Source organism: Mastigoproctus giganteus, chromosome 1 (genome assembly GCF_048544385.1).
Source record: "Mastigoproctus giganteus isolate SK-2022 chromosome 1, ASM4854438v1, whole genome shotgun sequence".
Taxonomy (NCBI): domain Eukaryota; kingdom Metazoa; phylum Arthropoda; class Arachnida; order Uropygi; family Thelyphonidae; genus Mastigoproctus; species Mastigoproctus giganteus.
Window position 1 is genome coordinate 188,614,978 of NC_143575.1, and position 26,186 is coordinate 188,641,163.

At 36.3% G+C, this 26,186-nt stretch overlaps 1 protein-coding gene across 1 annotated transcript in view; it reads right to left on the reverse strand.

Moving 5' to 3' along the window:
- Positions 1-2,132: 2,132 nt before the first annotated feature.
- The window catches only part of LOC150091381 (LYR motif-containing protein 2), a 30,128-nt gene continuing 6,074 nt past the window's right edge, over positions 2,133-26,186 (reverse strand). The window contains exons 2-3 of the mRNA XM_090383569.1: positions 14,766-14,906; positions 2,133-2,247 (exon numbers count right to left, since the gene is read on the reverse strand). Of these exons, the coding sequence (XP_090239695.1) occupies positions 2,167-2,247; positions 14,766-14,906 (222 nt within the window). The 3' untranslated portion in view covers positions 2,133-2,166. The remainder of the gene's footprint in view (positions 2,248-14,765; positions 14,907-26,186) is intronic.

Genomic DNA, 26,186 nt, shown 5'->3' on the forward strand with positions numbered 1-26,186 from the left:
CCAACAGCAAATTCAAAATGGGAAGCATTCAATGAACTTATCTTGGAAGCTACTAGGCTTTACATACCAACTAAGAAATATTGTTCAAGGTTTAGGCCAAAATGGATGTCAGATGAACTAATGAGGCATATGGCAGAGAAGAAAAATGCATGGGATACTTACAAATTAACACATGACACAGAAGCCTATGATAGATCCAAGTTGATATGCAACCAAGTTACAAAGGTTAGGCAGGCGAAGGCAGATTACGAGAAATCCTTGGCAAGGGATGCAAAGAAAAACAGCAAAGAGTTCTTTACTTATGTAAACTCTAGAAGGAAGGGAATGAATCAGATTGGTCCACTTGATATTGATGGGTCAACTGTTGATGATCCTGCTCAGGTAGCTAACAAACTAAATGAATATTTTGCATTGACATTCACACATGAGGAGTTATTTAGCGAGGGGAATGCCAGAGGTGTATTCAACTCTGGCAGTAAGCTAGAGAATCTTGTAATAACTGAGAGTAAAGTGGAGGAGAAATTGTTGAAGATAAACACAAGAAAGGCACCCGGGGTGGATGGGATCTATCCAGTTATATTAAAGGAGGCAGCAAAGGAAGTAAGCAAACCCTTAGCCATAATTATGAGAGCTTCCTTGGACTCAGGGGAGGTACCCATAGACTGGAAATGTGCAAATGTGACCCCAATTCACAAAGGAGGATCAAAGGCTGACACAAGTAATTATAGACCTGTGAGCTTAACTTCTGTTCCAGGAAAATTAATGGAGGCACTGGTTAAAGAAGCACTGCAGGATAATTTAGACAAGACTTCAGTTATAGATAAAGATGCTAGGGATAAAGGGGTGGTTGAGGGGGAGAAGACAGAGAGTGGTAATCAATGGACACTGCTCATCGTGGACTAATGTTATTAGTGGAGTCCCTCAGGGCTCAGTGTTGGGTCCATTATTGTTTTCGGTATTTATAAATGATATTGATGATGGTATATCAAGCTTAATGTCCAAGTTTGCAGACGATACAAAGGTTGGCAGGGTTGTCAAGGACACTACTGACACTATGCTGCTGCAACAGGATCTGGAAAGGTTGAGCAGATGGGCTGAGAGGTGGCAAATGAAGTTTAACATTGACAAATGTAAAGTACTACACATGGGAAACAGCAACCCCAGAGCAACGTATCAACTCTGTGGTACTACACTGACAGTGGTAGAGAATGAAAGGGACTTGGGGGTGGTTGTGCAGGCAGATATGAAGTTCTCTGTGCAGTGCAGACGGGCTGCAAGAGTAGCTCATGGAGTATTGTCAATGATATACAGGAATTTTTCCAGCAGGGATAAGGAGGTGATTATTCCCTTGTATAAGGCAATGGTCAGGCCACACCTAGAGGTCAGGCCACACCTGTATATCATATACAGGTCTGGAGGCCTCATTTAAAGAAGGATGTAGAGCTGCTGGAACGAGTACAGAGAAGGGCAACAAGATTAGTGAATGGAACAAAGGGGTGCTCTTACGAAGAAAGGCTTAAGTTTTGCAAATTACAGTGTCTGGAGACTAGGCACCAGCGAGGTGATCTGTTAGAGGTGTATAAAGCCTTGAATGGTTTGAGCATGCTCAATGCTGATGGGATTCTTCCTCTAGCTCAGAATAATCACCTGAGAGGGCATAAATTCAAATTGAGGAAAGACAGATGTAGGATAGACGTGCGGAAATTTGCCTTTAGCCAGCGGGTGGTTGGTTGGTGGAACAGACTTCCATCCCTTGTCGTGGAGGTTGATAGCCTAAATAGGTTTAAGGCTCAGCTGGACAGGTATTTTGAACGAACAGAGGGGTGAAGTGGAAGTGGGGGTTTTTTTTTTTTTTTTGGCTGATGCTGCATAAGCTTGCTTTCTTGCATCAAATGCCTCTACTAATGCTAATACTAAATCTTGTCACAATGGTAGGAAATTTTTTTTTTTTTTTGTTCTGCAACAGAATTCCTCCCCCCCAACAGAAACCAGATTTTTCATCATTGACTACAGATTCAGTTATTCTGGCACAAAAAAAAAAATATAACAAAATAATAATATAAAAATTGTATTTTAATATCAACAACTATTTTAAGATAAACATACAAATGTGTTCATAAATTGTATATATAAATACATATTGAATTATTACATGAATTTATTACATTAACTTATTGCAAGACTAATAGTTGTTTTCAGCTCTCTGTGTGCTAAACGTCCTCTTGATATCAGCATTCTAATCACCTCCTAATAGTTTAATGACAAAGCAATAAACATAAAATTTTTGATATGAAGATATATATGAGATGTAAACAGAAAAATGCATTTATTCAAAGTTATTTTTATAGCAGACATTTCAATTTATAAGTTTAAAGTAATTCCAATACTACTGTTAAAGTAATTAATTTGAATTCAGAGCTGCCTATATTTTTTTCCTGGATATCTCTGAAGCCAACAAATTAACATATTTACATATTATGTAACTTATTTTATTTAGTAAAGGCTGTGCAAGATTAATTAGTTTGGTATACCAGATGACCATAGACAACCATGGATCTGCAGTTGAATCCTGCAGTACATGAGATATAACTACAGGATTCAACTCCAGGATAATCCTAGATATCCTGCAGTTGAATGCTTTGGCACAATTAGGAAAAATAAAAACAGATCACACCTGTTTTTTTCACCACCATGAGTAGGAATGAATGCACAAGTTTAATTGCTTTCCAAGAACACTGCTTACCAGTGCTTACCCACAAGAAGAATGTTTTTCTAGCACCCATGAATAAATGCAAAGATCAAAGAAACAGCAATCTCACAAACCATAATTTCTGTAATTCAATGAAGTCAGGAGTAGATATGGTGGATAAATGTTATGCATTGGGAACCCAAACTGTTGGCCCGTAGTTATTTTGTACACTGCGTTGAAGATAGCAGAATCAACGAGAAAATTATTTATATTAAAAATAAAAATATGGCATTCACTGCAAACAATAAAATTTTTAAAAATATTAGCTTTAGAACTAGCATCTGAAAATCTGAAAAAATGATGAAATATTGCTTACTTACTGAGAGATATTAAAAGAAGAGCACAACTTGGCAAAAAAATTGTTTCAAAAAGAGGATCAGGAAATGTCCAGTACAAGTTGTGAAAGAAAGAACTGTTTCTTTCACAAAAGAAAATAAGAACAGAATATATGTTCTTATTTTCACAAAAGAAAATAAGAACATATTTCACACATATCTTGACAAGATATGTGTGAAATATGCAAAAAATTTGCAATTTCTGTATTCCAAAAAGTTTGGAACACAATTTTTTGTAATAACTTCTTTGATCATGTCAGTGAATAAATTCTAAGGCTAAAAACAATATTTTTTGATATTATGTGTATTTTTGTTATTTATTTTGTAAATTCTGTAAATAAATAAATAAAAATGATGTTAAATGGAAAAAAAAATAATTATATATATATATATATATATATATATATATATATATGTATATATATATACAGGATATACCAGTGTGACAAACTTGCAGGAGGTGTAGGGGGCACAAAGACGAATCGGAATCACATAGCATTGCAGGGTCCGAAATGCCTTCGTCATGCAGTAGAGGTAAATGCTGACTTCCAGCGATCCCGCTGGAAGTCAGCATTTGCGAACTGTTTCTGTTGAAGAAATCAAGTAGCAAAAGTCCTCTGGGGTGGATAATCTGCAGGCTCCAATGATTGGATGCATTGCAGATAGTATGAAATCATGTGGTTTGTGGTTTGTTGACAGTATCCTCCATACAGTGGATTGGGAAATACCCAATCGTTGGCCTATCGCTCGAGTACTCGTACTTGGATTGCCTTCTGCAAGACATAGGACATTCTCCTCATTGTCTGGCATCCTCTTTGTTCGCTCTCGATTCATGGTACCTCTCGTAAAACAACCAGTCTCACGTAACCTTCTGTGCACATGTGCGAAAATCTTATGATGAGGAGCACGCCTGTGTGGGAAACATTCCTGGTACAAGCGCAGAGCAGCGCGCCGCTACAGTCCGCAGCTCCATACGCGAGGTGCATGTTGGCCAGTTCAATGTTTGAATACTTGTCCATCCTACTGCCTCGGGAACCGGTTCGCAAATGCTGACTTCCAGCGGGATCACTGTTCACGCGACCTCCCGTTCAATGTCCTATACCGCATGATGAAGGCATTTCGGACCCGGCAATGCTATATGATTCCGATTCGCCTTTGTGCCCCCTACACCTCCTGCAAGTTTGTCGCACTGGTAGTGAATCACCCTGTATATATAATAAAGGAGGGGGATATAAGATCAGATAAACAAACAAACAAGCAAAAAAAAAAAAAAAAAAATCAGATGAAAAGATAAAGTGGTTGCATCTAAGGGAAAGACACACCAGCAGCTGGGACATATGAGGAACAAAATGCAACTACTGGAGTAGCTAAGAAACGAAATGCCGATAACTGTGACGTCTACCAGATGCCATGTAAGCATCTGCATTTCAATTAAGAACACCTTGTATATTCTCTATGGATACAACAAAAATAATATAATAACACTAGTTTACAAATTTAAGTTTGTTCAGTGGGGTTTGAATTTCAATAGGTCCTACTGTCAAAATATGTTGCTGTGATTTCAAATATGACTTAGATTTTTTTCTATCTCATCCAGATATATCACAATTTAAGAAATAAAAAAGTATACAACTTTATTGTATTTAGTAATGCCAAATTGATAGGATTACATTTTCATATATCAAAAAATATGTAAATACTAACAAGTATTAATCAAAATTCTGAAACTTTCATTAATCAGACCTTTGTCTCTTTGTTTGAAAAGAATGTTTAATCATTTTTCTTTTATGTACAGTGCCAGGTTTCTCTCTTTTTAATCACCAGCAGTAGTCAGCCATCATGCTTGTAGTCCACCTTTCCTGGTACCTCTGCTCCATTTCCTTTATGTCCTGATGGAATTCTCCCCTTGTTCTTTGCTCATCTGCACAAGATTTTTGGGGAAAAAATCCAGATGAGCATGCAAAAAGTGAATTTTGATGCTCATATTGCAACCTAAATTGCAAAGCTTTGAGCATATTTTGAACAGTTTTCTCATAATCCTGTGATTTATGATTTCCTAGAAAGTTTTCCATTACACTTTTAAAAGCAAAGTTTCAAACTGACTGTCTAAAACCAATTTTCTAATTTGGGGACCAATGAAGATACCCTCCTGAAGTTTTGCATCAGATAAACTGCTGCAGTTTAAGTACCTTTGCAGAAATTTACTGCAAAAGTACTTAAAGCAGTTGTCATTCTTATTCAATGCTTTAACAGATTGCTTCTTTATGCCTAACTTGATATGCAGTGGAGGTAAAAGTATTTTATCTGGCTTCAAACTTTTGTGCACAATATTTTTTGACCCCAGTGTAAGATTGTGCCTCAGAGGCCATTGCTATTCATAATCCGAGGCCATTGCTATCCCATTCATAACCCACCCTGTTGCCCCAACAACATACATAACACTTTTATGTCTCCACATAGTTGCCATCTGTGATCTTGATATTTAATTTTCTCCAGAAGCAACTTTAGATTGTCATAAGTTTCTTTTAAGTAGACTGAATGAGCAACTGGCACGGATGTGTACAGTGGTACCTTGGATTACGAGTAACTTGGTATGCGAGTGTTTTGCAAGACGAGCAAAAATTTTTAATAAATTTTAACTTGATAAACGAGCGAGGTCTTGCAATACGAGTACAGTCAGTCCTCGTATAACACGTGTTTACACTACACGAATTCGATGATACACGATTTATAAATATGGGAACGATATCTTATATAACACGAACCGAATTCGCCTATGCACGATTTGCCTTTGTGTTTACAAGAAATGGCAGTCGAACGCAGAATCACCGCAACCCGATAGCAATGAAGAGAAGATTTTGAAAATGTATTTATGGTTTTTTATATCCGTGAAGGGGAAACACATTTCACCATAATAACGTGAAAACCAACAATTCCAGCTAGTATAATCGCAAATGCAATTAGATCGAGTTTACTACCAGTTTATAACAGATTCCACTAGCAGGAACGCAACTGGAAATTGTTTTTATTGTTTTATGGTAGGAACCCCTAGAAATGTGCTTTAGTAAAATGTGAGGTGTTAATTAATAGTGTATCTCTGCCTTTACGGTGTTTATTCAGTTGCTACACGCGCGCAGCTTTGTTTATGTGTATCAAGCGTGCCTCCTCATTTTGTAATAGTGCGAGCGATGAATCTGATTTCTGAAATCCTCAAAAGGAGGCAAAAGCAAGTGTCATTGGAAAGATTCCTTGTTAAAGTCGCACAAAAAGAAAAAGTCAACAGATTGCAGTGATTCCGTTAGAGACAGTGAAAGTCGTCCTACCCAATAATTAATAAATTCGATTGCTTTATGTATATTAAATTTAAATATCAAAAATATAAAAAGGTATGTATTTTGTATTAATCATTTTTACAGTATATGAATATTTTTGAGTTTTGGAACAAATCATCTGGGTTTCCATTATTTCTTATGGGGAAATTTGCTTTGATATACGAGTGCTTTGGATTACGAGCACGTTTCCAGAACGAATTATGCTCGCAAACCAAGGTACCACTGTACTTATCTCCATTATACAAGAGAACACCTTTTAAACTAGTCTTAGAAGAGTCTATAAATAGCCTCCATTCACTAGGAACATATGGAGCTATTAAGGTACATTATTAAACCAGCGATATCACTGCAATATACGAGAGGACCTTCTTGTGAAAAATACTATATAAACTCCCTTTTACAATTTCTGTACCAGGAAAATGATGTAACTGGAGCAAGTAAGTTCTTCGCTTGAAGTCTGGATCCCAGAATTTCAGCAGCATACTTTGGAAGACCTAAGTCTCTTACTAAATCGTTCAGTTCGACTTGTGCGAATTGCTGTGCCATTAAAATATTTTCTGGTTGATAACGTTCCTTTTCACTAACCTCTTTAGCTTCTGCTTTGGTGGAAGAAGATGTGGACTTCAAAGTTTCTGGTGGAGGTTTTACAGACAGATCAGGTCCATGCGGAATCGGTCTTATGGCTGACGGTAGATCTGAATATTTGATGTCCTTTTTATTTTTTGAATTGTAACCTTTAACGTCACATACACAAATGTAACATTTGGCATGGCTTACTGGCTCGCGCCACACCATAGGAATAGCAAATGGCAAGCACATCTTTTTTCCTTGACTCCATTTTCGAGATGTTCGACACATGTATAGCATACTTTATGCGGTGCCCACGATTTATTCTGATCACCTAGTTTTATGTCAAAGTATGAATAATACGATTTTTTTACAAAATTGGTAATATTTCACCTCTGCTTTACAGGAACAAAACAACCACATATATAACAAAATATGTTGAGACTGTTAATACACTTTCTGGTTGCTATACTAAAAGAAAACTAACACACAATGAGAGCTCATGACGGTTTTTACAGGAGTACTGTGACTGCATAAGGGATGTGCCACTTATATAGGCTTTGTGGTTGAGTGGACTGTACAAACAAGTGAGTGTATGCTCAGACAAGTTTACCTGTAACTACACGTAACTATTTTCCGAGTGGAGTCTTCCAGACTCCACTCGGAAAATAAAATTCTGGGAATGACAGATGGGCCAGAAGAGCGGAGTGGGCGGCCGTCTACCTTCCTGGGTCAAGGTCGGCTACCTTGAAGTATGACCTTGCAGTGTGTGTGTAGTTACCTCAAATACAATCTGTTGTATTTGAGGCAAATATTTGATACTGATTACGAATAAAACATGTAAACCATTGCAGAAACTATAGTTATGTACACATTTGCGTATAATACCTAGGTAATATTTTGTTAATGAATTGTGAAAAATCTTTACGTGATAGAAACAAACGGACTTCGGTTTAGTAATCAGAAAACATGCATAAATAACTGCCATATACTTTTACTCAAACCTCAGATACACTGTAAACCAGTGTAATTATTATTATTAGTTTGTCATCAAGTATAGGTGCAACATTCCAAAACTTGCACATGGGGTAAACTCAGGATTATTAACAGTTACACCATTGTGAAGGTGCTAATAATAATTATTATTATTGGTTTCTCTCATTTATTTTTATTCAATATTTTGTAATTGAATTTTTAAAATCCTAACAAAACACTATTTTCAATTCATCAAAAAGCTAAAAATTATATTTTATAAGAAAAAAAAAAGGCATCAATACAGATTGATGCACTAAGTGACAAATCAAGTTTGCTTATAGCTATATACAGAAAGAAGCTCTGCCTGACACACACACACAATAACTTTATATAGTTTTCATAGCTTGACACTTTTGTCCTAGACATAACTGTGTCTACTTTACTTACTGCACCTCACATACTGTAGATGTATCTTGTCACCAGGTCGCTCAGGTCTTGACAAAGCCCAACGGCCTACCAATGGCACTTCAGAGTTGAAACCCAGATCTGGGTGGTGGCATACACTTTAAATAAAAAGCGATATATTTCTCCACTGAAATAATGCCTTTTATTTGGAGCAGTGCAATACTGAGGCAACATGTGACAAAAAAAAAAAAATTCTAACCTAGAGTAATAATTAACCTTTGAGCAGGTTGTACTGGTATCTAATAATCATCAATCATTTAAATCTATTTTTTTAAATTTATCAGAGTAAAATCAGAATTTTACTATTCCTTTAGTATCACATTTATCTCTGATTGGCATCTTTTTTAAGTGTCTTTTTTAAATATTGTCTAAAAAATTTATTGCTGTTGATGAACTATCTACACCAAATGCACCAGCTTGCAAAACTTTTGATGCTGGTAACAGGTATCTACAAAGCAGACATTGCTTCTTTAACTTTTTTTGATCAAGCATTTGATAAAAATAAACACATGATCAGAGAAAACACAATGCCAAGTGACATCCAAAAATTTTGTGATCTAAATACAGAAGGAATCAACCTCACAATGGGAGAGGGAAGCACTCGCAGAAAAAATACGGAAAGTGCAGTGTTCACACGAGAGCAGATAACATAGCCACCAGGTCAAAAATCTGTTTGCATATGGTATTACCAATCTGCAGTATTCTGTTATTAATGTATAAAAAAGTGACACGGATAAATAAATTCCAGGTTCTGAAAGGCAACAATTCATTAACTGAATATGTAATGTTGAGACACCTTTACATACAGAGCATTCAATATACAATACTAAACCATTATGTATTTATAGATAACATTCCAGAACTCACTTTGGGATATTGTCATCAAGTCAAAATGCTAAATACAACTGTTTTCGGATAGAGAAGAAAGGATAGAAAAAGAGGGATGAAGATAATTCAGTACATATGAAACAATTGGAACATACTCTTGGAATTTAGTGTTTTAGGCGCCTCCGTAGCCAGGTGGGAAGGAGCAACAGTGCGTAGCACACACTTCTTGATTAGACTGGGGTTCGAGCCCGTCACCACCAAATACGGAGGATGCGGAAAGGTCAGGGAATGACCACCGCACATCCCCGGAGCAATATGGCCTTAGTTGCTAATGCTCCTAAAAAAAAAAAAACCAAAACCTTTAGTGTTTTAATTTATAAGAGAATTCTAAAGTGGGTTCAGCAATATTGTCTGTAAATAAGCAGTAAAGTTTCACTCCCAAACTTTTTAGAGGTTGGGAGTGAAACATGAACGTTCTTGTCAACACTGACCAGAGAAAAAATGTGACTTAAAAAATTTATAGTACTTTAGCCAGTCAAGGAAATATCTCCTTGGCTGGCTAAAGATGTCACTTAACTGAAATGAAAATTTAGAGAGAGTAAACCAGATAAAATGAAGTACACCTAATGAAGAATGGATGAAAATACCTGGAAAAAAATAAAAGGAGAATCCAGTTGCTGATGCCACATCTTTTCAAGGAGAAGCTGCAAAGCACTTCAGCAGGCAAAGGAAGAATGCTGTGTTTCAATAACTCTTCATGGTTGAGGGATACTACTACTTATTTGAATAAGAATATTGTTAAAATAATCAGTATTTTAGCATTCTGAATATAGGGTTTATCATCACTGCAAAGCCAGTAAATGAATTGCTTTTTTTTATTTTTTAATATGAAAACCCCAAGCACAATAGGTATTAGAAACTATAGCACTTAGTAAAGGGCATGGTTGAGAAGATGAAAGAAGATACTCATTGACATTAATTTCTGTAGATTGCAATTTTCAGGAAATACATATGAAGAGAGTTGTTCCAGAAAACAAAAGTTGAAGGAATAAATGAGGAAGAAGAAAAGTTGGTTCTGTGAATTTGAAGTTGGACAGTAAAAAAAAATGCTGACTGGTTGCAGCATGTGTTCAGACTGGTTTGGAAGAGAGAGTGGGAATTATAAAAGAAAATTCAGAAGAAACAGTGCCCATGGAAGTATCTATAGAAAAGGCATGCAGCAGAAACAGAAATGTCTATAAGGCAGAGACTTTGTTAGATGGGTCATTAATTAACCTAATTGCCCTCTTTTGAATGGAATCTAGCAGCCTGAGAGAGAGAGAGAGAGAGAGAGAGAGAGACAGAGAGAGAGAGGTTTGGGGGACACAGCCCCATATGTTAGAATAATATTCCATGATAGAGCTGATTTTTTTGTTATTTGTACAGGGTGAACAGCTGTTGTAAGAAAAGTAACACCGAGAGCAATAGAGAAAACCCAGTGTTTTAGAAGCAGAGGAAGTAATATTTTGTGATGTACTTATGCCAAGGCAGATTAGAAGTCAGGGTAATCCCTAATACAGATATGTGATCTTGTCTAGAAATCTGAGTGTCATTGATAAGCATAGGAGCAGAAGAATCCTTTTTGCAAGATATAAGACAGGACTGAGTTTTAGAAGGATTGAAATCAATTAAGTTATCTTTTCCCCACTGGAGAATTACCTGGAGATCAGCATTTAAGGAATTGGTTGTGGATATTCAAGAAGTTGAAGCCGTTTTTGTAGGGCAACGTTACTCAAACTGGAGGGTGGAATGCAATGTGCTGCCACCAGCCAAACTATGGATAGAATTTTTAGCCAATGGAAGAAAGTCATTAATATGCAAGAAGAAAAAAGTGGGAGCAGTGGCATAGTAAGTTTTTTGGGCCCTTAGGCAAGAAATCATTTTGGGCCCCTTATTTTTATTAAAATAAATTTTAATTAGGTATAATATAAAAAATGTTGAATCATTTTAATAACATAAATATGTATTTTATTTACAATTTCTTTATAATTTTACAAACATCAAAAACATGAAAATTAATATTACAATATGATACTACTTATTAAACAAATATTTGACAAATTAAACAATTTGACAAATATAAAAAATTATACTATAGCTAATAAAATTTATGAAAAAAGTTAAAATGTTACTTTTAGTGCTTTTACATTTGCGAAATCATTAATAAAATCCATTTTACTGGCATATTTATGCTCATCCATTTCTTTTATAATCTTTTATTATTCGTAATTACTAAATGATCTTCTTTCGGCAGAGGCAGCTGGCAGGGTAAAAAAAATAATATAAATAAAGTAAAAATTTCTAAAAAGTCAAATAAAAAAAATTGTCTTATAGACATGTCTGCTGATAAATCTCATTTAATAAGTGTGATTAAATTACGATATTGAATCGGCAGTTGGAGAGAGAGAGAGAGAGAGTACAGATGAATATTTTATGAAATTTTCACTCACTTAATATATCAGCATTTGACATATTTTTTTTCGGTTCTAGTATTGCAAAATAATTTTTTAATAACTTCATACTTTCAAAACGATTTTTAATTTTTATAATTTTGTCTAAAGGAGTAAAAAACAATGATTTAAAAAAAAAAAACTAATCTCTATTAACAGACAAAAAATCTGAAGCTATTTCATCGTACTGTCTCTTAGTTCTACGTTGTCGTTTGTCTTCAAATTTGGGATCTAGCCCGAACTCCTTGGCAATTTTCTCAGATTCGTATTTAATTTGTCCATATGAATTTGAATGTTTTGTAAATTTTTACTGATTCGATCCAATACAGAAGTACATTCATCGAGGTCTATATCATGCTTCTGTATAGTTTTGAAGTATAATTAATTTCGCACATCACGTTATTCAAAAATATACAAATGAAAATAAAATCAAATGTCATTTGCTTCATTATTCTATTCTTCATTATCAAAGCTTTTATAATGTCCACAAAACAAACTTTCACAGCTGTTATAGACTGTAATATACCAGACCATCAAGTAGGGTTGAGTTTTTTTTAATGTAACTTCAGATTCCTCAGTAAATTTAGAAAGAAGATCCCATCTTTTTGTACTATTTCCAAAAAAAATTATACAAAATTTGAAGAATGTCGAAAAATTATGAAACGTTATTACAACAATTTACACTATCATTAATAACTAAATTGAAATTGTGACTTGTACAATGAATGTACTCTGCATTTCATTGGATCCTTTTAATGCGTGACTGCACACCGTTAGAAACCCCACTCTTGGCATTGGCCCCATCATATCCCTGACCATAACATTTTTCAATGGGAATATTTAGTTTGTGTAATATTTTCATTATATTATCCGCCATCATTTCTGCCGAATGATCATTCATGTCATAGAATCCTATAAACGTTTCACAAATTTCGAAATATTTGGATTTTTCATTTTCGTCACAAATTATGTGGACATGTCGTACAATAATACTTAATTGATCTTTTTTTGTGAGATCTTGAGTAGTATCCAAAACTAGTGAATAGAATGGTGCTGAATTAATTTTGAGTGTAACATTTTTCTTTTGTTAATTTGGTACCTAAACATTCTATTAACTCATTTTGGATAGTGGGGCTTAAATCAGTTACTGAACCAGATAGCTTATTAATAATTTGTTTCATTACGTCATCATAGTAGGAAAGTACTTGCAATAAAAAATTGCCATTGTAATCTTCCAAAAATCCTTTCCAATTACCGCGAAATGCTAAAGAACTTTTAGCCAACACAAGCATTATCCAAAATAACCGTCCTAGTGCCATTTTCCAAAATCAGGATCTGTATCTTACTTGTTCCTGAAGATCTTTATCAATCGTTGCGTTCTTTGTCACATTTCATGTATAGTACGTGCCTTGATATGACGTTGAGAAACATTGACTTTTTATCTGAAAAGATAGATTTTTCCAATCTCGTAGTCCGGAGTAGCATAGCCACAACGAGGAACTGGACCATATGTTGAAGTAGAATAGTAGTTCGTGTAACTAAAACTTCTATTTTGTTGTTCGGGATCCCTTGGAAATGGTCCTTTAGGTCTCTGAGGTGACAAACTCATAATGTTTCTTTTTGTTTCATCGGAAATGCTGATGTCCACATATTCTCCAAGATCGCTTGAGGGAATCGACGGTGCAGTGCATTCAAACACTAATTTCCGACAAAGGCATATCTATTATTGTTGAATTGCTTTCGTTTGATGATCCTGCTTGATTTAAATGATCAGCAGTCATATTTACACCAGCAGCATTATTTTCTGCATTTTCTAATTCCAATACTGGTCTTTTCTTTACCTTCTTCTGGACATAATTCACTACTGTGTTTTGTAAAGAAATGATCTAATTTAGGTAATTTGTTGACTGCTTTCTTCATTGTTCTTTTTTGGGCTTCACTCTTTCCCTTTTTCTTTTCATCCGTTTTTAACTAAAAATTTTATTAATTTAATTTTAAAAACTTTATATTTCAAATACAAATAGCAAAATTAAACAAATACATTTTTGTATGTCAATTGCTGTTTTGATAATGACTTGAACAAACTTGAATCGAAATTAATCAACTAACAACTTTTGACCACCGTATAGGGCTAAATGTTCGTATATGGTGGGCCTATCCCCCCCCATCAAGTTGGGGAATCCCGAATACCATATGATATGATGCATACACATGCAGTAACCGAATGGGTGTTTGATCACTATACAAAGTTGCATTTGTAAAAGCAAAATAAAGACTGCCGCCGCCTTGGTTTGTTATGTTTTGGCGATAAGATATAAGAATTGCTTCCTTATTCTAGATGTATAATATTGTTGAGGAGCTTGGCGAGAAAAATATTTTCATTACATGTTGCGTCTGTCTATAGTCCCTAGCGTAGTAGGGGCAGCCACTACTTACATCTGTCTATGGGCCCTGGTGAAGTAGGGCCCTAGGCTTTGCCTATTTTTGCTATACGGTAGCTACGCCCAGGTGGGAGAAAGAACCACACCTTGGGGAACACCTGCATTAGTGGAGAAGTTACAAAACAGCCATCTACTATCACCCACAGTGAGAGGTCAGAGAGAAAACTGGATATCCAATTACAAAAAACAGTTGGCAAACCATAGGGTGGAAGCTTATTTAGAAGACCTTTATACCAAACATGATCAAAAGCTTTTGGGATACCAAAAGCAACTGCTCTTGAGTTTCATAAAATATTTTTGAATAAGCAATGAAATGTATAATTTTGTAATTCTGTTATGTAATTTGTAATAAATTTGTAATTCTGTTCATTTCTAAGTGATACTAACCGTTATGTAAAATTTGTTAGGACAATATAGAAATTTCTTACATTAATTTCTTTCACTATTATATAGAGAATAGCATTAAAAGATGCACAATATTCAAGTGTTCCTGTCTTATTTCAATTATACTAAATGGTGCCTGGTATACAATCAAAGTGCCTGCTTAATGGTAATATGACTAAAATTCATACTTTTATACTTACTTCATCTTCATGATGTTTATTATTTTCAAAATCCTTTCGAATCCAAGCTTTTAACTCTTTCTGATGAGTTTCCTCTGGCACTAATCGAACTGTTCTCAATATATCTCTATATAACTTCAGGCTGTGTTGCCGGAGAATAAACTAAATAATAAACTAATATTATTTCAACCAATTAATTATTGCATTTACCTTATTTCTATATTACAGTTTAAAGGCACTACACAGTCTATCTGGTTTTATTTATAAAGAATAGTTTCAGTTTTATTTATAAGGAAAATAAGGAATTCTGCAACGAACTATATAAGGCGTCTCTGAAATAAGTTCAGTAAACTGGAGTGAGTGTTTTATAGGCCAAAACAATGAAAACATATCATATAAACATGGCTACACAAATGCTTCAGTTCAAAAATTTTCTTGACAACAGCAGGAAAGTTGAACTTTGTTTCAGAAGTAATATACATAGTCTTATTAGTGAGACAAACCTTGGGTACTTGTAAGACAAACATTTAAATTACAAATTGACTAAATAAGTAGTTTTACTAAAATAATCTTTGTGCCATTCCAGTGATATGAAGCAACCACTGTTGTCAGTGTTACAGTAGATAGTAAAAATGTTCACCTTGCACTGCCACACATTTGGCCTTTTAGTGCATGGATTGACAGATGCACAGAAGAATTCCAGTAGTTTTCTTATAAAGAATAGAATCAGTTTTATTTATAAAGAATTCCGAACCTTGGGACTATACAGGGTGTCCCTGCAATAAGTATAATAAATTGGAGGGTGTAGGACCAATACAATGAAAAAATGTTATATATAATGGGTCTGGAAATGAAATGTCTAAGGTGAAGGCATTTTGAACTTGCTGCTTCTCTAGTGACCACATTGTATCCACTAGTGAAGCATAAACTCCATTGTTCAGATGTCTGCAAAGAAAATAATCAAAGGCATTCAGGTTTTATGAATAACTTGACATGGATATTAGTGCTTGCCTTCTTATCCATCATTCAGTTTAAGCAGTCTTAAGGTAATTTCTTACAATGTGACTGAAATGGGCTGGGCACCATAATATCCAGTGAGACAGTGTCCAGTAACACTGGTACAGGTGTGATTTAAAAATGACAGTATGCAGCACCAATGGTCTATGAGGCAAAATGCATGGGTCTATCAGTCTCCCAACAGAAAACTGCTGTTGATGTCTGGATTTTACTTTACTATGTGGGTTTAAGAAAATTTTTGAATGGCTATGGTTTGTCAAAGAAGCATTTTGTGATCCATGTTTATGTAACATTTTTTCATTGTTTTGGTTCAGAGAACACACTTCCAATTTATTGCACTAAGGAATATTATGTATATCATGGGTTCTAGTTGTATGGTCACAGTTTACTACAGAATAAATTTTTGCAGAATGAAACCATTGCCAAGTTAGTGTTGCTCTTGGGCAAGGGTTGCATCATGCTGCAACCCCTGCAAAAAAGCTGAAAGAAGTTTCTTTCACAAATACAGGGTTTAAACTATGACCATTTTCAAATAATGTGGAAGAACAACAACCAAAGTCATTAAGCTAGCTGCAAGGGCTCAACTATATCATATTAGCAGAAACAATCACTGAAAAATAAATACCCATTTAACACTTGAATAGTTGTGTGACCTTTTGTGACACTATTAGTCATAAGGCTGATTACTGTCATCCAATTTAAAAATTCAGTTTTGTGCTTGCGAATTACTTTTTTTTATTAATAATCTCATAACAGATGTTTTTGGTAATCTATTCAGACACATGATATGTGGCTTTTAAGTTTCTGGGAGAAAAAGCACTACAGCAGTAACGTAGCCATTAGCAGTATATCTGATAGGTAGGAACTTTTTTTAAATTTATAGAAAAAGTTTGTTTTTTTTTTAAATTCTGCTTCTACTATTGTTTACAGAATGTCCAACAGTCTTGCTGCTGAACATGTACTGGTTCTGCCTTCTGGTGGTGGTGATGCCAGAATACCACTATCCATGGTTCTTTCTGTAACTGATCAAGGATGTCAAGAGCTGGCCTGCACCCCCTCCAAAGGAAAACAGCCTCAGCTGGCCTGCAGTTTCTCTTATAAAAGCTCCCAAGATCTTTCCCCCCTTCCCGCCACACAATATTTGGGCCTAGGGAAACCCATCTGCTCCCTCTCCCACTGCCCCTGACTGCAATGGCAATATCTTCAATCCATTTTTGGTTGAGTTTGTACCCTCATCTTGACTTCACTCTTACATTTTGTTTCCTTGAACCATGCAATGGTTTTTTTCAACAACATTAAGTGTCAGAAATATGACTTGCAGGTATTGCAATGCCAACAATGCTGAATAGCTGCAGCCACATTGCTCCCATTTTGGTAGTAGGGCTTCACAAAGTACACTGTGATAAAATTAGGTGTGGTAAGGCATAGTAGAAGTAGTAATAGTGGCATGTGATGCAAGAAAGCAAGTGTATGGAGCTTATGCAGCATCAGCCAAAAAAAAAAAAAAAATTCACACAACCATTACCTCTAAATGTTTGTCCAGTTCCTCCTTAAATTTATTTATCCTATCAGCTTCCACAACGACAGATGGACGTTTGTTCCAGCAATTAACCACTTGCTGGCTAAAGGCAAATTTCCACACATCCATTCTACATCTGCCTTTCCTCAATTTGAATTTATGCGCCGTTAGGGTCGTAATCTTAACAAGTGGAAGAATCCCATCAGAATTCAGCATGCTCAATGCATTCAAGGCTTTATACACCTCAATCAGATCACCTCGCAGGTGCCTAGTCTCCAATCGCTGCAGTTTGCAAAACTTAAGCCTATCTTGGTAAGAGGGTCCCTTCATTCCCCTCACCAATCTTGTTGCCCTTCTCTGTACATGCTCAAGCATATCTACAATCCTTCTAAAATGAGGCCTCCAGACCTGTATGCAGTACTCAAGGCATGGCCTGACCATTGCCTTATACAGAGAGACAATCACCTCCTTTTCCCTGCTAGCAAAATTCCTGTATATCATTGACAAAACCCCATTGACCTGCCCTGTCAGCCTGTCTGCATTGCTCAGAAAACTTCATACCTGACTCCACAATTACTCCCAGGTCTTTTTCATTTTCTACCACCTTAAGTGTAATACTACACAGTTGGTACATTCCTCTGAGGTTACTTCTACCCATATGCAGTACTTCGCATTTGTCAATGTTAAACTTCAGTTGCCACTTCTCAGCCCATCTTCCCAAATTTTCTAGATCCTGTTGCAGTAGCACACTGCCATTAGTGTCATTAACAACCCTGCCAACCTTTGTATCATCTGCAAACTTCGACACTTAGCCTGATATACCTTCATCAATATCATTGATAAATATACAAAACAACAGTGGACCCAACACCAAACCCTGTGGGACTCCACTAATAACATTAGTCCACAAAGAAAAGCACCAATTGATTACCACCCTCTGTCATCTCCCACTCAACCATCCTTTTATCCATTGTAGCAACTTACCCCTAATACCATTCTGCTCCAATTTGTACAGTAGTCTTCCGTGTGCAACAGTGTCAAAAGCTTTCCTGAAATTCAAGTATATGACATCAAAATTATTTTTTGCATCCAGTTCCTTTGTAACCACATCATAATATCCAATCAAATTTGTCAGACAAGACTTTCCCTTAACAAACCCATGCCGTGTCTGAATTATTGGTGCTATCTTGTCTAGATGAACCTGCAATGCATCTTTAACCAGCGACTCTTTTATTTTCCCGGAACAGAAGTTAAACTAACTGGTCTGTAATTATTCGTGTCACCCTTCGATCCCCCCTTTGTTAATTTGGGGGATCGAAGCCAGCCCTGTGTTCTAACCAGGGCTGGCTCAAGTGTATATGGTGCCCCAGGCCACATTGACTGATGGCACCCCGCCTCTTGCCAATGCAAAGATTTTAATTTTTTAGAATGATTAATTTTACAAACTTGTGCCAAGGTTTAGGATATGTTGGAACCCATAGGCCAGTGCCTACTTAATATCCTCATCTGCAACATCTTGTGCTTTCCATTTCAAATTTATCATGCTTAGCACAACTTTCTCTCAGTAGCGATTCTTGGAACTAATTTTGTTTTTCAAAATTCTCTTTTGCATCCTCTAAAGAACATGCCTGAACAAATCTGGTTGTATTTTTTCTATTAGCAAACTGTCCAGAGAGTTTTAAATATGGATTCTTGAATTGTGGCCACTTAGTATATTCAGTCTACTTGCTTGATACAGCATCCTTACCTTTTAATAATCCCCATTGCCAATTGGATTATTTTATGCATTTTTAAATTCGTTATTTAAAAGCTTCACCCATTCAAAATTATATTATACCTGCCTTTCTTTTCCATACTCTACTTCTCTACACTACTCCCTTAATCCTGCAAATTGGTTAATTTGGATGAATTAGAAACTTCTATTTGCAATGTTTTTACCAATTTGCCAAAGGTTGTCTTATGTGCTCTGTGATAAATGTTGAACTGGTATAAAAATGTGCTGAGAATGCTTTCAAGTTCTTAAATTAAATATGAAATAGCCTTTGAGAGGGGAAATGGATAAAAAAATATTTATTTATATATAAAAATGCAATATTTAACATTCTGTCACTTGCACCCCAACTTTAACAAGGACACTCATATAAATAAAAAATAAATTTTCTGTTCATACTCCGGGACAACCAAACGGTCAGAGGAGTTTACAAGATACACAGAATACAAGAAACAGCACTGCATTCAGCAGTCACGGGCTTGAACCCCGGTCACTCAAGGCACGCGTGTACTTATGCACCCGCGCGCCTGACCACTAGGCTACGGCGGTCTCTGTATGTGATGCCTTTTTTATTTTAATTATAAATAAATTAATTTAACTTTTTTTTTCTACTAAATTGAAAACTGTGATCTATTAACTGATTTAATAGACTGATTAAAAATTACTGACCGAAAATAAATGAGAGAAACCAATAATAATAAAGAAATTTTTAATTGTATTTTTTAGAATTTTCACGATCACAGATTCCCAAAGTGAAACCCAGTGATTATGTATCTTCTTTTAGATGAAACATGAATGTCTGTGTTTTTTTCAGCTGTTTATGTTTAGACAGTAAAATAAAAGTATAATGGCAAGATCAGACACTTTTTGCTAGCACCTCACTGTTAAACACCAAATACAAATTTAATGTGTTGTAATTCATAGTATATTGAAATAAAAACAGAAAATACTATATAACTAGTTGGAGAATATTGGTGGGCAAAGGCATATAAGAGGATTTGATTTCTTTTATAAATTTAAAAAATATTTCACATGGTGATTCAGATGTAATTTTATTTTGCATTTTTTTTTTGTACATTAGCATTAGTAGAGGCATATGATGCAAGAAAGCAAGCTTATGCAGCATCAGCCAAAAGGAAAAAACGCTCCCATTTCACCCCTCTGTTCGTTCCAAGTATCTGTCCAGCTCAGCCTTAAATTTATTTAGGCTATCAACTTCCACAACAATGAATGGAAGTCTGTTCCACCCACCAACCACCTGCTGGCTAAAGGCAAACTTCTGCACATCTATCCTACACCTGTCTTTCCTCAATTTGAATTTAAGCCCTCTCAAATAATATTCTGAGCAAGAGGAAGAATTCCATCAGCATTGAGCATGCTCAAACCATTCAAGGATTTATAAACTTCAATCAGATCACCTCGCAGGTGCCTAGTCTCCAGACACTGTAATTTGAAAAATTTAAGCCTGTCTTTATAAGAGCAACCCTTTCTTCCATTCACTAATCTTGTTGCTCTTCTCCAAATTGTACAGCAGTCTTCCATGTGCAACAGTATCAAAAGCTCTTCTAAGATCCAAATATATGATATCAAAGTTATTCCCTGCATCCAGTTCCTTTGTGACCACATCACAGTATCCAATCAAACTGGTCAGGCAAGACCTGCAGTGCTTCTTTAACCAGTGCCTCCATTAATTTTCCTAGAACAGATGTTAAACTAACAGGTCTATAATTACTTGTGTTGCCCTTTGATCCTCCTTGGTGAATTGGGGTCACATTTGCACATCTTCAGTCCATGAGTCCAAGAAAGCTCTCATAATTATGGCTAAAGGTTTGCTTACTTCCTTTGCCACCTCCTTTAATATAACTGGATAGATGCTACCCACCCCAGGTGCCTTCCTTATGTTTAACTTCAACAATTTCTCCTCCATTTTGCTTACATCCACCCCAGGTGCCTTTCTTATGTTTATCTTCAACAATTTCGACTCCACTTTACTCTCAGTTATTGCAAGATTATCTAGCTTACTGACAGAGTTAAATCCACCTCTGGCATTCCCCTCTCTGAATAACTCCTCATGTGTGAATGTAGATGCAAAATATTCGTTTAGTTTGTTAGCTACGCGAGCAGGATCATCAACAGTTAGCATTAGCATTAGTAGAGGCATATGATGCAAGAAAGCAAGCTTATGCAGCATCAGCCAAAAAAAAAAAAACTTCCACTTCACCCCTCCGTTTGTTTGAAACACCTGTCCAGCTGAGCCTTAAATTTATTTATGCTATCAACTTCCACAACAAGGGATAGAAGTCTGTTCCACCAACCAACTACCCGCTGGCTAAAGGCAAATTTCCGCACATCTATCCTACATCTGTCTTTCCTCAATTTGAATTTATGCCCTCTCAGATGATTATCTGAGCAAGAGGAAGAATCCCATCAGCATTGAGCATGCTAAAACCATTCAAGGCTTTATACAACTCTATCAGATCACCTCGCCGGTGCCTAGTCTCCAGACACTGTAATTTGCAAAACTTAAGCCTTTCTTCGTAAGAGCAACCCTTTGTTCCATTCAGTAATCTTGTTGCCCTTCTCTGTACTCGTTCCAGCAGCTCTACATCCTTCTTGAAATGAGGCCTCCAGACCTGTATACAGTACTCAAGCTGTGGCCTGACCATTGCCTTATCCAAGGGAATAATCACCTCCTTATCCCTGCTAGAAAAATTCCTGTATATCATTGCCAAGACACCATGAGCTACTCTTGCTGCCCATCTGCACTGCTCAGAGAACTTCATATCTGCCTGCACATTTACCCCCAGGTCCTTTTCATTCTCTACCACTGTCAGTGTAGTACCACATAGTTGATACATTGCTCTGGGGGGTTGCTATTTCCCATATGTAGTACTTTACATTTGTCAATGTTAAACTTCATTTGCCACCTCTCAGCCCATCTGCTCAACTTTTCCAGATCCTGTTGCAGCAGCATAATGTCAGTAGTGTCCTTAATAACCCTGCCAACCTTTGTATCGACTGCGAACTTGGACATTAAGCTTGATAAACCATCATCAATATTTTTTATAAATACAGAAAACAATAATGGACCCAACACTGAACCCTGAGGGACTCCACTAATAACATTAGTCCACAATGAGTAGTGTCCATTGATTACCACTCTGTCTTCTCCTCCTCAACCACCCCTTTATCCATAGCAGCAATTTGCCTCCAATGCTACACTGCTCCAATTTGTGCAGTAGTCTTCCATGTTCAAAAGTATCAAAAGCCTTTCTAAGATCCAAGTAGATAATATCAAAGTTATTCCTTGCATCCAGTTCTTTTGTGACTGCATCATAGTATCCAATCAAATTGGTCAGGCAAGACTTCCCCTTAACAAAACCACACTGTGTCCGAGCTATAACTAAAGTCTTGTCTAGGTGATCCTGCAGTGCTTCTTTAACCAGTGCCTCCATTAATTTTCCTAGAACAGAAGTTAAACTCACAGGTCTATAATTACTTGTGTCAGCCTTGTGTGCACATCTTCACTTCCTCTCATAATTATGGCTAAGGGTTTGCTTACTTCCTTTGCTGCCTCCTTTAATATAACTGGATAGATCCCATCCACCCCAGGTGCCTTTCTTGTGTTTATCTTCAACGATTTCTCCTCCACTTTACTCTCAGTTATTACAAGATTCTCTAGCTTACTGCCAGAGTTGAATACACCTCTGGCATTCCCCTTGCTGAATAACTCCTCATGTGTGAATGTCGATACAAAATATTCATTTAGTTAGTTAGCTACCTGAGCAGGATCATCAACTGTTGAACCACTGATATCAAGTGGACCAATCTGATTCATCCCCTTCCTTCTAGAGTTTACATAAGTAAAGAACTCTTTGCTGTTTTTCTTTGCATCCCTTGCCAAAGATTTCTCGTAACCTGCCTTTGTAACTTGGTTACAGATCAACTTGTATCTATCTAGGCTTCTGTGTCACATGTTAATTTATACGTATCCCATGCATTTTTCATCTCTGCCATATGTCTCATTAGTTCATCTGACATCCATTTAGGCCTAAACCTTGAACAATATTTATTAGTTGGTATGTAAAGCCTAGTAACTTCCAAGATAAGTTCTTTGAATGCTTCCCATTTTGAATTTGCTGTTGGTAACATCATCAGTTGGTCCCACTGTATAGAATTTAAATATTGTCTCAGACCATCGTAGTTGCCTTTACGAAAGCAATAACCCTTCCCTTAACCCCTGATGGTAGTTACCTCTTTGAGTAAATCCCACTTCAGAACACTATGATCACTGCCACCTAGTGGTTCCTTTATCTGCAGATTCTTAATGCATGAAGAATCACTACTGATAATCAAATCAAGAGTATTACTCCCTCTAGTTGCCTCCCGAACATGCTGATGTAAAAACAATCATCCAATAAATCCACAAAAGCCTTGCTAGTGTGTGAGTGACCAACCCACAAATTGCAGTCAATATCTGGGAAATTAAAATCCCCCATTATAACACTCTCTGATTTACTGGTCCACTATTTCCCTGTACAGTTTCTTATTATGCTCATCAGAGTCATTAGGCCTATAGCACACTCCTACTCTCAATTTTGATCTCCCAATGCTTATGTCACACGAAACTGACTCAACACTGCACTGTCCAGCGATGTCGACTGGCTTCACTTCCTTGGATTTTATGTGTTTCTTAACTAATAGCATAACCCCTCCTCCCTTCCTATCCTTTCTGTAGACGTTGTACTCCTCAAATTCCAGTTCTGCATTCCTTATATCTGTGTGACATCACGGCTCTGATATCCCAACAATATCTGAATTTGATGCTTTGAGCAATACCTCAAATTCATCAAATTTATTTACCAAACTCCTAGCATTGGTGTACACGCAAGTATACATGCACCTGTTTCTATTCTTAGCTACCCACACACAACCGATGTGTTTACTTGTACCACAATGACTCCCAGCAGTCTGAAATATCCTGCATCTTGTTTTTCAAGCTTCTGCTCATTCCAATAGAAGCAGTGCAAGAATCACTTTCACCTCTGCCAGTGGCTACTGTTAATCTATTAGTCCTTGTATCTCCCCAAGCTAGCAGTTTTCCAATCCACTTAACACTGCCTCGATAGCATCAGCAAATATTCTTGCACCCTTTTTATTTAAGTGTATCCCATCCCTCTAGAAGCAGTCTCTCCTGTTAACAAGTACAGACCGGGCTGAAAAAAATTCTACTCCTTGTGCCTTGCACAATCTTTCCAGGGCCGAATTGATTGAAAAGGCTCTCATCATATACTCCCTCCTATCCTGTCTGGGCAGAATTGCAGACACTTTCAAATTCAACCCTAATTCGCGACTGTTTTTGAACAGTGACCTGTAACATAGATCAGAACTTTGGACTGCATCTGAAATGTAGTCCAAAGTTCTAATCTATGTTTATATTTTAATTAATATTTAAAATAAATGAATAATATATTAATATTAATGATGAGTTAATTTCAATTACAGTACTTTTAAATTGAAGTCAATCTTTATGAAAATCAATAAAGATTTATTACCCAAAACAAATGGTTTCTTTTATTTACTTAACTCATAATGGATCAAAAATTAAACAAATAACAGTCACTCAACTCTAAGTTATTTGTCTACTGAAATAAATGCACGGGTCAATTTCTTCTATTTAATTTATTGTGAAGAATGGAACTATTTTGCTTCTTTCATATTAAGATTCGTCATCTGACCAATATTCCTTATGTTTTATATAATTTTTTATATCTGCTGTTTTATACCTATGTAACAATCACTTGTCAAATATATTATTCTACTTCACTTAAAAAGTTTTCTTCTGCTATCTCTACTATTATTCTACTGTTTCGTTATTTTTCTAACAATATAGTGAATCTGCCCCACCTCATCTTGTCATTCATTTGGACAGTGATAAGCACAAACTGTCAAAGACTGCAGGAAACCACAAGAGCTCTCCCTTCCAATCTAGGCTACAGTCTGAACTATAGGAGTTCCTTCAGTGAAGGTTCTTCCCATAGCTCTCCAGTTCACACACACGCAACATGCAAATCAATCTACAAATGCACAGATGTATAAAAATCACATCTAGCATAGAGGGTGTAATGTCACAATTCACAGATGATGTAATGATCGGTGGAGTAGTTAATGTTAAGTGCCAAGCAGCAGGTTCAGGATAACTTGGATAGGTTTCAATGATGGCCAGAAAAGTGGCAGCTATGTTTTAATGCAGAAAAATTTAAGGTCTTCAGTGTTCTCCCCAGAAAATTTTGCCAGCCAGGTGGCATTATGAAGTAGCAACATGTAATACTTTGCAATATTATAAAATTTTCTGTTATTTATAAATGTGACTTAAGCAATCCAGAGCAAAAATTAATTGCATAATTTAACATTATATGCTCCTAGCATTGACCTCGATCGCATAGTATGTTCAAATTAATATTGATTGAGACCAGTGAGCAGTACCGTATGGTACCACGAGAATCGCTTAAATTTTAGCCAGGCGGTCAGTTAAATTCACTGGGCAGTGCATCCATTTGATAGGTCCTGCAAAGAACACTGGTCTTCTTATACTTGGGAATAGCAAACCCAAAAAAACCTAAAACACTTGGTGGGGTTGAATTAAAAACAGCAAAGGATGAAAGGCAGCAAGGGAAACTCAAGGTGTCCTACTGATTATTCATTATTAAACATTTGCTTGCAGAGATAGGTCAATAGGGTCACATAGGGTATAAGGCAATCATAAGACTGCACTTTGAGTATTGTGTTCAAGTATGGCAACCATGATATCCTATCGATGATTTGTCGAACATTTGCTTGTAGAGGTAGGGTCATGATCAGATCCCACCGTATAAGGATATTATAAGAATGCATTTGAATTAAGGTGCTCAAGTATGAAGACTATGCCTGAAAAGAGATTTTCGTGAAAGGGTCCAAAGTCAGGCAATGAGCAGAGTGGGATTGGCAAAAATGGCATCCATATGAGGAAAGACTTCAAATATGGGGTCTACAGAGCTTGGTAACTGAGGTAATTAAATCACCTCAGAGGAGATTTAATTATGGTGTATAAATGTCTGAAAGGAGAAAGTAAAATGAATGAGGGAAAAATTTTCAA